Genomic DNA, 13,768 nt, shown 5'->3' on the forward strand with positions numbered 1-13,768 from the left:
GAGTGGAGTGGGTGAGCGAAGTGGGTTAGTGGAGTGGGTGAGCGAAGTGGGTGAGCGAAGTGGGTGAGTGGAGTGGGTGAGTGGAGTGGGTGAGTGAAGTGGGTGAGTGGAGTGGGTGAGTGAAGTGGGTGAGCGAAGTGGGTGAGTGGAGTGGTTGAGTGAAGTGGGTGAGTGGAGTGGGTGAGCGAAGTGGGTGAGCGAAGTGGGTGAGTGGAGTGGGTGAGCGAAGTGGGTTAGTGAAGTGGGTGAACATGCGCATGTGGGTTCAACTGCCGAGCACAGACGTACCACCACTATCACTCACCATTTATGTTAGCTATGGGTAGGAATCAAAATCGAGTTGACGACGCAACTTGTTCGATAGCCTTGCCTCTGGCTAATCCAGTGATATCTTCAGGTTATTAAGCTCACGAATATTAAGCCCTCAAAGTGACCAGTTATGTAGACCACGCAGTGTCAACATGTAACGTGTATAATTCTCAACATCACCAAAGAGGCACAGCTTAGCGGTGAGTTTGAGCTCGTGTGACTATAATATTCGAGGTTTAAAAGGCAGGCAGATTTTTTCTGCAGACGGTAAAACGTCCCCGGGAGGGGTTCCCCCCCCCCCCCCTCTGTTCACCGGCAACCAATGATGTCACAATTGGGATTTTCGTGCGAGTGACAATGTGTGTGCTCGCGAGGTCACAATGCGTGTACGCGCGGCTGCGGCCGAAGGTGATGACACGTGGACCCCGTGGAGCTGGTCCCAGCGAGGACGGTGCGAAGCGACGAGTGGAGGCGAGGGAGATGGGCTTTGCCGCAAACGCGTCCACCGCCTTCAGCATCGTGCACGCGTGGACAGCCGCCGATGGCAAAGCGTGCGCAGCGAAGACGATGCCACGATGAAGAAGGGGCTCGCCTTTAAAATCCAATGGAAATCCGTGAAAACAAAAGACCTCATCTTCGATGAGAATTGTTGATTGCAATGTGATACCGAAGTAGTCTACAACGTTATTGCACTTTCATTTGAGCTGTTATGTTGTGCTAATGTAAACGGCGACGATTACATTTGTACGTTACAAATGCTGTATATAGACAATTTATTGATTTCCACGTATTTTCAACGTAGCAGAGGGCAGTGCAGAAACATTCACTTGTTGTTCTTGCGCTATCCTCCTATGCTACTGCGTCTTGGTGCCCCGCCCTGACCTATGCACACTGGCCACTGCGGTGAAGTATGGTCAAATAACACCCATGGGCGATGGCACAATGTAGAGAAGACCTAATCCAGCAGTGGACAGCATGGCTGTGATTCGATTTACAATGTGACGTCTTCTCAATCCAACCGTCACTGCATTGTTCTGACATGAATAAGATTAGTTGCAAATTCATACTAAATGCTGTAACAGTGCACCATTACAAACACAAATACAATGCAGAATTTATATTTCGTATAACCAAATAATCTGGTTTATACCGTGTCTGATAACCGTCGATATTGAAACATTTACAAACAATGGTGAATAATTTGGTCTTCTTGGTTCTTTCGGTAAAGTCACGTAGAAGGGAAGTAATAAAATAATAACAATTAAACATAATAAAATAATTCTCACGACGTTTCGGCCACAACGCAAGCAGCCGTCCTCAGGTGAAAACCAGGTCTGTCGAGGCGACAGCATCTGAATGAAACAGCAGCATGCTTGGGGTATATATTTTATTATGTTTTATTTTTATTATTTTATTACTTCCCTTCTGCGTGACTTTACCGAAAGAACCAAGAAGATGAATCCCTGCAGTCACGAAAGCTTTAAATCGAAATAATTTGGTATGAAGCTAGGGATTTGTCTGGAAGAACACAAGTCTAAACAGTTTAATGAACTTAGAATAATACAGTAGCAGACCTCACTGGACTTGGTCAATTCAAAACAAACCAAAAATGTGCAATGCTTTAGAACGCGAGACGTGTTTACCTGCGACGATCATTATCGCCCTGAACCTAATGGTGGGTACATTTACGAACGCCTCTTCTGAACCCTCTAAGTTTATTCCCACAGTGTCCCTAATGAAGCTTTTAGCCGGGATCCTACATCGCATGCTTTTAAAGTCCTGCTTTCAACTTAGGACATCATATCGACTGTTAATAAAAGTGAGTGGGCTCAGAGAGAACAAGTCACTAAAAGGGAATATGGCTCGGGGTCGAGAGAGTGGAGAGACTAATGATGTTGTCGCTGACTCAAGGAGGTAATCGACTTGAGAGGGCACCCATCATGGGGAAGGACTCAAGAGCTCGGCTCGTGTGAAGGAGCTACATGGATAGTTGCATCGCAAGACCGATGGCACGGTTGGCCACGTACGGTGGCAAAGAAGTTCAACACGCATATATATGTATATACACATACGTGGCGACGGCTTGGGGTGTCCGTCAGACAGCAGTGGCACGTTCACGGCTCTTGACGATGACATTTTAAAGGTTAAAGCGAATTTGACTAAAAGAAATGAACGGTTGAAAGTCACATACGTCCGCCTGCCTGAACAAAGGGATTCATTGCCTGTAATTGGATGTGAATGGCAACACACGCGGCGGTGTTGTGGTGTATTGTCTCGTCTTGGGTACTCTGAAACAACAACAACAACAACAAAAACCCTGCAGAAGGACGACATTGAGCGAGAACACGGTTGAAGGTGAAGAGAGAGAGAGGGAGATGTGAAAGAGAGCTCTCCCCCCCCCCCCCCCACTTTAGCGCCCATTCACCCGACTGTCCTCTCACTCACCCCTCTTTGCACCTTCATATTTAATGCCGAGCGCCTGCCTCGGGAAAAGGGAAACACGCCAGACAACTCAAGGCAACAATACACAGCGGGGGGGGGGGGGGGGTACGCACCTGCATCACCGCAGCGCTAAACGGCGCACACTGTGGGGGGGGGGGGGGGGCAAGCGCGTTCCCCACGCGAGCGCACATTGTTCATGCGTTGGAGATCTTATGCCCGGAGAATAAATCATTTCCCAGGGTGGTTCACGCATCCAATGGACACGTGCCGCCGCCGCCGCCACCACCACACTCTCCGTATGCCAGGATATTGCGCGGCGACGCATTTATTCACGGGTCATCTACAGCGGAGGAGGTGCTCCAACACCTCCGGTCCTCGCGACCCATCCGCGACTGTCCACATTTTGCCACATTACCAACGTGCACACTGGACACTGCACGCTGCACGCACCGGATGGTTGTTGGTAAATGCTGTGGGCGGGGCCGCGAGCACCTCCGTTGAGAAACGCCGACCGAGAATCAGAGGTCGCAAACGGGTTTTGATTCCTTACCCGTACCCGTACCCGGCCGCACCAGGGTCGCAAACGGCTACCCGTACTCGGCCGGGTACGGGTAGCCGGATATCGGGTAGGATACGGGTATCGGGTACCCGGTTGCGACCTCTGCCGAGAATATGTGGGTTGGGTGGCGCTGTGGTTAGAGTTCAGCCCAACGTCCCTTTGGGGGTTGATAAAAATAAAGAGTTTTATGGGAAGGCAAACGTGGTTGTCTTATAGATTACACTCATATTTGATAAATGCCATTAATTTAATCAGAATTTCATTATCAAGAGGGTCCCACATCGGTATTTTGGACAATACATGAAAACTAAACAATTGTTTTTGTTTTACCAGGTAAGGCCCACTGAGCGGTACAGCTCTTTTGCAGAAACAACCTGGCCACAATTGATAGCTCAACGAAGTGGCTTATCACGTGGAAATGTATAGCAACCAAATATTCTAAACGCATATTTCAAAATTTGGAGGTAAAAACCGGAGAAAAACGACGTGACCACGGCGAAAGAGACACACAAACTCCAAATATACAGGTGTCAGGGCTCAGGATTGAACCCACGACCTTCTGTATACCAAGCATCTCACCACCACAGCGCCTATTTATTATTTGGACTGTAAGAACAAAACTGTCGGCAGGGCCAGATGAAGATTTTGTAGGCCCCTGGGCTACAGGTACTGTGAGGCCCCCAGTAATATTTTCAAAAGGAAAACAAAGTTAAAGAAAATTTTAATTTATTTTTACAAGGCTAACAACAAATAGAATTCGGCATTCACAAGTGAAATAACTTTTCACGTCATCTCCGGAGGCCCTCCAGCTGGCGAAGGTCCCTGGGCTGCAGCCACGAAAGTGCCGTGCCTTAATCGGGCCCTGCCTGTAGGAGTACCTGGATAAAACCCACACATGCGTGGGGATGACACTCAGGTAACTGCCATCTCCTGGCCACCTCGCAGCCCAACGCCCACAACACCGGGCAAGCTCCGAGTGGTCACGCATCCAAGCACGAGCCAGGCTCCGACCTGCTGAGCTTTCGAGGTCGACTGAGATTGGGAGCATTTGGCGTGTGAATTGGGCGGACGATAGACTGCCCCCCCCCCCTCCTCGCCAAAATAATGTAAAATATATACCCCGAGCAAAGGGCTGCTAAGAGAGATGGACATCAACCCATACTCGAATCAAAATTCGTATGACTGGCGTTTTAAAACTATATATATCTAGAAATATCCGCGTAATATGAATAGGTGGCATAGTGTGATAATATAGGCAGCATATTATTTGGGTCTTTCGGTAAAGCCACGTAGATAGAAAAATAATAAAAAATATCACGACGCTCTATATTTTTCACCTGATGACGATTGCTTGTGTTGCGATCGAAACGTCGTGATATTTTTTATTTTTTTATTTTTCTATCTACGTGGCTTTAACTAAAGACCCAAAGAATATGAATTCCTGCAGTCACGAAAGCTTGAAGTCAAGATCGGTAACATAGTGTGATGGTATAGGTGCCTCTTCCAGTGTTGGAAGATTAGATCAAAGTGTCAACTTTTGGGGTACTCTTGAGCTCCCACTTGCAGAGGCCCTACCACCAGCCAACAGTGGTTTGAGCAAGAAATTGCAGGGCTGCACCTTGACCTTCTTATGGTGTGAAGATACACGTGGTATAACAGTACATTGTGGTGACACAGACAATTTTGTTGGTGTCATATTAACTCATACGGGCATCAGTTCCAAATCTTCTCTGTTGCACCGTGTGTAAAAGTGATGCAGTCCCCTCGTAACAGAATTATTCTCCCGTCGAGAAAGTAAGAAGCGGTACCGCGTTCTATATAAGACAGCAGTTTTATTCATTTGTATCACAATGAGCGTCTTTAAGGGTCTAAATGTTAACAGTTTCAGAAACGGTAAGAGCCACTTGTCACACACTCAAAAGTATACTCCAAAGCAAAACGGTACCAAACGTAGCACTTAGCAATATGAACCTCAAAATTGAGCGAATAAATGCAGACGACTAAAAAATATATATTTATCATTGAACACTTGATATTAACAACCGTGTAATTCTGAAAAAAAGCTAGGGCATCAACTTTAAAAAAAATCAGTCAGTTAAATGCGGATGCTCATTCGACGTGATCGATGTTCTTAAGTATGCCACATATTAAAAGCAGACGATAGCAACAGTGGCAAATTTAACAGACGCTCGGTCAAAAAGTGAAATATTTAAGTGGATAAAGTACTAGTCATGGCAGGGTTAAACAGCCTTCATAGAAAAGAGCAATGGTTGTAAGTGATGGTATATATGCAAATGATTGGTTTAAAATACATCATTGTCCATAAGAATGTGGAAAATGTACCAAATGACTTGATTAGCCAGCATACTCTACAACAGTATATTGATACTAATAACACGCAGACTTGTATTCATTATTGTGCTGAAAAGTTAGTACCTTTTTTTTCGGCCTGGGTCAAATATAGGAAAAGTAAGCTTCCCATTTTGTCCGAGAAAACGCTGTTTACAATGGAAACATTTTTACCACTTTGTACACCTTTGACAATGTACAATTATTCAAGTATTTAATTTAGAGCTAAGTAACATAACATCCATAAATAAAGCTCAGTGGTTTTTTATTATTATCCAGGCCTGAACTGCATAGCAATTCAACACTGTCGTCTCTGTCCTTCATAAACTGTTTTGTCAACATCCCCGAATTATTACCACAAAAGCTGCTGCCTTTTTCGTGCGTAAAAGAATGGGGCCTTTGGGCTCTCTCTCTACTCCACCCATATCAATCAGCATTGGTTCATGTTCGTTTCAGAGTCGAGTGCTTTGACTGGCAAGCATCACCATGCGTGACGATGTAACCGCCAGGCAGATATGGCATTGCTGATCAACGTTTCAACGACGAGCACCCATGGCAACTTCATCGCGAGACCAAAAAATGACGTGCCACCCGTCATCAACACGCGCATCTCGCCATGCACAGGGGCTTAACAGATACAATTTGTGCAGCAGCGATCACCAAGGCTCGGTTTATTAACAGTTGCGCCAGATGGCAAAATCTTGAACTGGCCTTTTGCAAAGCGTCTACGGGAAAAAAAAGCTCTCCACACCACGACGAATCGACTAACCGGCGTGGTAATACAGGAGGTAAAATAATGATGATGATAATAATAATAATAACAAATCGTTCATGGATACGAATCAAAATAACACGCAGCATTTGTTAATCCCATTTTGTGCCATATTCTTACAAGCGTTATGTTGGCAGTGACCAGCTGCCATGTGTCTTGCGTACAGCCACGACCAACACTGCAAGTGTGAATCAGCGTGTACGGGGGGGGGGGGAGGCCAAATGGGAGGTGTTTTGTGAACCCTTTGAGTGACGCATTATAAACGTGTCTCATCCGTCTACAATGAATGCGAGCCTGAACAGATGCAAACAGTGAAAACTCTTAAAAAGTTGGCACAATTGGTAGTCACAACAGCACAGCTGCCCTAAAACACTCCCATTGTAACCGTTTGTGCTGTTAAGATGTTGCCTACCACGTGTGTGTGTGTGTGTGGCCCTATTGCGTTCTGTAATAATGCAAACACATCTCTCCGCTTATGGCGATTGAGGGGGGAGATAAATAAATATATCCACTCTCATTCTCCCATCTTAAAAAAAAAACAACAATAATATTTATTTTCAATTATTCCAAGAAATGGCATCGCTGGACACACTGAAATGAGGTTCCGGGGGCTTGTGAGCCAGTCCCAGTTATTGATTGAAATTCCAGGTCGCTGCCAGCCCATGTCTTCTTTGATGGTTGGAGTTTAATCGTTAATCCAGAACCTTCCTCCCACTCCCCACCCCCACCACTCCCACCACCCCTTCGCCCCCTTCAGTGGTATTGACGTCCCTTTCGTGAACATCCACGGTTGCACCCATTATCAAAAAAGGTACCAGATTTTTCGCAAAAAAATACGTGATTGTACTGTACGTAACATAAAGACACCATTTTGCCAGTATGCACATGTCAACAGACTAACACAATAGCTATCTACAGACTCCAAGAAGACATGAAAGTTAAAATACGCATCCAACAAAATATTTACCTTTAAAATGCGCTTCTTTGCAAAGAGAATTGTATTGTTTTACTTTCTCCCTAACCCACATTTCTTTTTCTAATTGTCTTCTCACTCTTCTCCTTCAAGAGAAGTGTTCAGTTTTGCCGATTTTAAGTCGAGGATTGCAAAGGTGCTTTTCCACAAAAGTGGCGTTGTAGAGGATGTAACAATCCACATCGATTCCCTTGCAAGGGGCATGTCCACCGCATTGATGTCTCCCAGCTTTGATGACACTTCAGAGCTCGAAAAAGTCTTTAAAGGTACAGCTTGAAGTTCTGAATCATTGCTTCAAAGCAAGCTTTCAAAAATGGGTTGCGAAAAACCGCATTAATCATCCATCAGTCAGCGATGAACTTGGCACACCAGAGGCATTGAAATCACGGGTTGATGGCTTGCAAAACGCTGCAGTGTTTGCTCGCAATTACACCGACACCGCCATTTGTGTGTCTCTTACTTGTCCAGATGCTTTTCATTCGAGTTCAATTTTGTAATTTCTCCTCTGGGCCAATGGCTGTTCAGATTCCTGAGGATGTGATAGCATTGAGGTCCTTCATCAGCCCTTCCAGGTTTGCCATCTCAGCACTCAGCTCCTCGTCGTCTTGCCCGAAGGTCTGCGGGAAGGGGAATTGCCGTCAGCGTGAAGGTGTGAGCTTTTTTTTGTTTTGAGGAGAGGGAAACCCTTGAGCCGGGCCTCACAAAGCCTGCTAGGCCGCCACACCGCACCCGTCACCACAGCGAGAGAGACACACAGAAGGACAGGGAGGGCGTGAAAAAAGGGATACGTAGTAAAAATGCCAGACAACAAAAATAACAATCGTAAAGGAGGATTTGGTGAACACAAAATGGCGTTAAAAGAGAGAGGATAGGAAGGATAAAAGGAGACATGGTTAGAGGCTTCAGACACAACGTATTTAAAACTCGACTGTGTGATGTATGGTTAAATTGCAAACTTGTGACCGAAATGGTAAAATCACAATTCCAAATTCAAGACTGCCCAATTATGGTGATGGCTTAAATATAGGACTGACAGGTAGTCGATAGCAAGTCATTTTGCAGTGGAGGGTAATGATACAATAATCATAATGAATGTAGGGAATCTGGAGCTTATGAAGAATGCTTAAGTGAGACAAAGCAAAGAGGCTGTGAGCCTTAAACACATTTTAACAAAATGTGATCCACTCGACACTGACAGTAACAGGATTTTCGACAGCAGACAATAACCAACAACATTTATGCACTCTCAGCCAAAAGAATATAATAAAAAAAAATTTAAAAATGCTGAAATAAAGTATTATATTTCTCAGCATTGAACCACAAATTGAATTGACATTAATGTATGTCAGCAAACATAAAACAATTTTGGTTCCTCGCCACGGTGTGTTTAAATTTCAAATTTATATTACACGCAAATAACCATTTAGGACATTTGCATTTAAACTGACTAGATGTAAGCTAATAACTTTATATTTAAATTAGTTATCAGCGGTGACAGGGGACATTTTTTTCGGCGGGGGGTCACAGATGGGTTCACCCTATTGAAAGGATTGGCAAGTGGCTGGGAGGAATGATGATAATAATAATTTAAAGATAATGTACACGTGAATTTTTCTTCACAAAACATTACAGCTCATGCATAGCCAAGCACTGTGACCCCGCCGCTACCATTACCTTTGCCACCTGCGACCGTCACGGGCCTTTGAGCGCTGGCAGTTTTGCCGAGCGACTCAAAGAAGCCGCTGCCGCCGCCGCCGCCGCCGCCCCGCATGCTGGTCGCAGCACAACATTTATTTCAAACTCACGCTCTCCGTGTCCTCGAAGGGATGGTGGCTGGGTTCCACGGGGGCGTCGGGGGCGCTGGGCATGGTGACAGGCAGCGGGGCGCGGGTACGTCCCAATGTGCCCACCGAAGCCGTCCTGGCTGGAAGCAGCTGGGGACCACCTGGGAGGCATGAGGGCATTGTTGTAAAAACAGCAATAATAATAATTATACAATTGTCGGGGCCAGGTGCCACTGCGCTGAGAGTTTCCACCCTGCCCCCCGCTCACAATCTGAAGTGCGCGAGTTCAAATCTCAGCTAGGTGAGTCGAATCGGTCCATCATGACTTTGCGGTCGATAAAATGACTTACCAAAGCCTGTCACCGAATCGCCTTACATGCGCCAAAACTCGTCGGCTCGCATACGCGAAGCAAGTGTTGAGCCTGGTTCGTATTTGGATGAGGGGCCACCAGGGCTTGACAGGCCATGTAGGTATTGGGCTGCGAGTAGGCCAGGATATGGCAATGCTCGGGGTGTCACCCCGAGGCGTGAGTTTTCAACAGGTTCTCCAGTTTCCTCCCACACGTGCCCAGAAACTCAGCAATGGCATTGGCCAAGCATCTCAAGCGCATGAATAGAGAGCCTTGAAGACTTCCTGGGAAAACTACCGGCAATGGCACTGGGCTCGCGGTCTCACAGCATCTGTCCGATGGAGGGACTTTTTCCACCATAGGAATGTGGAATTTCCACTTTGACTTTGGCCAACGTGCATCCCGTGATCTCAAATGTTTCTTTCTGCTCTGCCACCCAGATAATATTTATATTGCTGCCACCCTTTTCTGCAACGCACAGCTGCTCTCCCACCACCCCCCCCCCGCCCCCGCTAACAAGAAACACGCATCACCTTCCCAACAGGAGCACCGTTTGATTCCGATTTTATTTTAACGTCTCAAATTCGTCACGACCAGCCACGGAGGGAACTGCTCTTGCACCTGTGTGGGACCTTTCTAGCCACGGCCAAATGCGGATCGCGTGAAATGAATGCACACACATGCCCGACAAGACATAGATGGCCCGTGTAGCCTTAACAGACAGTTGGGGCAAGTGCTACTAGCGAGCACCTATGAAGGCCGACACATACAAGAGCACACACACACACATGCCGAGTGTAAACATTTGATACTTGATACAGCTGTCGTGGCTGTGACGGTTCCACCTGAAGATGGAGGCTTGTGTTGCTTCCGAAACGTCGTGATTTTTTATTTTGTTTTATTTTACTTTTATTAATTTACATGTTTTACCTACGTGACTTTACCGAAAAAACCTAAGAATAGGAATCCTTGCAGTCACGAAAGCTTCAAATCTAGAATTTGATATGAAGACTTCTGGGCGAGTATGTCAAATGTGAAGCAACACAGCCAAAATGAAATGTTTATATTTGTTGGTCAAGCACGATTGGATTTTAAATCGTATTAAAATGTTTACATTTTCCATGTCAGCCTTGTCGCTGTGATGTTCATTTTAAGAACTGTATTTGATATATATATCTTCAAAGTATCATTTATAAACAGCTTTCCTTTGACATAGAGAAATATTGCACCCCAGGCGGGAACACAACTCGTTCTAAATATAGCATTTGATTTTATTGATCAGTTACTATAGCCATGCATTTTAGTTAAGGCACATTTTGACATGCCTCAGCCGATAGAGGCCACAGTCTATACAAGACCAGCTCAATTGCGTGCACTGGATCCATTTCGCTGGTATTCATTAAAACCACTCTGTCTCTGAGCGTTGAATCCACCCATAAGTTAGAAATGTTACATCAATCAATTCAGGAGGAAAGTGTGGAAAAGCACTTTCTTCACAATCAGAATGTTGTGAGCTAATATCCCAGCTAGGGATAGACCCAGCTCATCATCCCCTTGGGGTGAGTAAAGTGAGTACAATATCACGGCAATTCAACGGTGGAAAGAGTAATTCCTGTCATAAGACTGTGGGATTTGAATCACCTACTTCAGTCTACCAGCAGAGAACATGGACTGCCAAGCAGCTGAGTATTGACTTTGGTCTTCAAGATTATTTTACGGAGTTGAACATTCATTTAATTGGTTGGCAAATAAAATGTTACGGATTGGACCAGAAAAAAATGGATCTTGACAATTTATTGAACAAAATATGTAGTTACGTATTCATTGAAATGGTCATGTTTAGATTTGTTGACTATGTAATGTGAATATCGGATTGCATTGCTGGCTATTAATGCAGAATCACGAGATACATAAGAAAACGTCGAGGAATATGGAGGGAGGGGGAGGCTGTAGCTAGAGGGATAACAGAGGTGGAGGGAAACATTTGGAAGCTTCTGGAGCTATGCACTCTCAAATCTAGATTGAAAACTCATTTCTTTAGAACTTCTTTTTGTGTTTAGTTTGTTGTCCTTCACCCGCACATCCGACTTAGCGCGGTTGGCTACGCACGGTGCGAAATAATTTCAACATTCAAAGGGGAACGGGGGGGGGGCAGGTGGAGGATGATGTGGGTTTGAGAATGTTAATGCGAGTGGCGGTTGGGGTGAAGCTATGACCACGAGGGCGGCGTTGATGCAAACACGTTCGTCATAGAAGCATGTCGAGTCAGCGGTGACACACGCGCACACGTGGATCAATGAACACACCTGCTCACTCGATACGAAAGCGATAGGGCAGAGGAGAACATGAACAAAAAAACGTGCTCCTTCGCCTGGAGCATCCCGCCCAACAAAATAGTGCCTCGCATTTGGTTTCCTGCACTATTGACAAATCGGCAAGTAATCAATTCAACGGTCCACCACTTTGTCAATCAGACCAAGTTGCCCTTCATGAGGACGATTAACAAACAAACAAAAACAGCTCCTATTAGGTTTTTTCGGTAAAGTCACGTAGGTAAAATGAATAATAAAAATAAAAATAATAGAAATAATGATAGAAATAAAATTATAAATCAAGTTTCGGAGGCAACACAAGTCTCCGTCATCAGGTGGGACCGTCACAGCTAGATTTACTGGATCAAGTGTTGCCTCCGAAACGTCGTGATTTATAATTTTATTTCTATTATTATTTCTATTATTTTTATTTTATTTTTTATTTTTAGCTACGTGACTTTACCGAAAAAACCTAAGAGTATGAATCCTTGCAGTCACGAAAGCTTCAAATCTAGAAGAAGAAAAAAACCCAGCTCCAACACATTCGTGGATAACACTTTGGGGCCTTAAAAATAAAAACACACGATAGTTTTTTTTATATATGAAGTGAAGAGTCATCGGGTGACAAATAGGCATCTGCCTAGCACTCGGGGTGGGTGCCCCCCCCCCCCCTCTCCTGAAGGCTGTGCCATCCCAGCCCCCCTCTTCTGTATTCACAGGCAAGTGAATAAACGCTGCTATAACCAAGCAATGGGCATTGCAACCTTTCCTCATCTACAGGGTGGTCCAAAGGTCAGGACGCAAAGGGTTATTTCATTCATTATAACACCGGCATTACAACATTTTAATTGCGTATTCGTGACGTTAATATGTTTATTGATTATCATTGTGAACATCTATTATTTTTCTTCTTCCCTTTCGGAAGACGTCAAAAAACAAGGAAGGAAAATGTACAAAATTGACGGAACGTAATTGATGAATGTTCAAAGATTGGACCTGTACACCTGGTCATTAATCTCATTAGCGAATGTATGCATGCATTAATGTTAGAGGAAGTGAGTGTGAACATTTGTTAAAATAAATATAATAACTCTTTGTATCCTGGCTTTGGGCCACCCTGTACATATGGGGTGAGTGCTAGAGCAGAATGGCTCATGCCTACAACACCTGGCAATGCAATCATCCATCCACATATTACCCATTCCAAGTATCAACCAGGTTTTAACCCTGCTTATCATCTGATATTTGATGAGATCAGGCCTATTTCAGGAGATGCAGGCTGAGTAAGTTGTAAAATGCATTCACGTGGGCTCCAAAGGCTTGTATATCCCAGGACCATCTCTTTCCCATTGCTAATGCCCATCTCGGCACCGCAATGAGTTTCAACTGTTGCGAAAAGACCGTTCCAGATTCTCCATTGGTTGCGACTCTGCAGGCCGAGAGTGAAGGACTCGACACAACTGGTTGTTGGCACCGTTGGGAACACCAGAACAAGGTTGACAAGGCAATTAGGCGAGCAATTACCAAGATGCCTCGACTCTTCTGAAACCTTAGCCCTCGGCAGCATGTAATTAACACGTGTCATTTCAACACTAAGGGATTCATTACGGCAGAAAGTGTGACTTGTGCAAAAAAAAATTGGTGAAAAGAAATTCAGAAAGGTTATAAAGTCAAAGGATTTGAAGAGCCATTGTTTTGTATATTCTTTCAAGCTATAGGTGAAAAAGTCAAAGCATTTTAGTATCAAGTATTTTAAAATATTACCAAGTGATGGGTCATACAAAACGGTACTATTCATCTTTGCTGTATAAAGATGCTCTAATTGTATCAGATAGGGAATGCATTAACCTTTTTGCACAAAAGCGAGACCCGCGGGTGGTGTGCGAGCGCGTTTGCAACGTGAAAAAAGGGAAACGCG

The 13,768-nt window shown here is 44.8% G+C and overlaps 1 protein-coding gene across 1 annotated transcript in view; it reads right to left on the reverse strand.

The window, feature by feature from the left end:
* Positions 1-5,122: 5,122 nt before the first annotated feature.
* The window catches only part of LOC144935547 (neogenin-like), a 171,069-nt gene continuing 162,423 nt past the window's right edge, over positions 5,123-13,768 (reverse strand). The window contains 2 exon segments of the mRNA XM_078862307.1: positions 5,123-8,021; positions 9,210-9,349. Of these exon segments, the coding sequence (XP_078718433.1) occupies positions 7,926-8,021; positions 9,210-9,349 (236 nt within the window). The 3' untranslated portion in view covers positions 5,123-7,925.

This window comes from Lampetra fluviatilis, chromosome 13, assembly GCF_964198595.1.
Source record: "Lampetra fluviatilis chromosome 13, kcLamFluv1.1, whole genome shotgun sequence".
Classification (NCBI taxonomy): Eukaryota; Metazoa; Chordata; class Hyperoartia; order Petromyzontiformes; family Petromyzontidae; genus Lampetra; species Lampetra fluviatilis.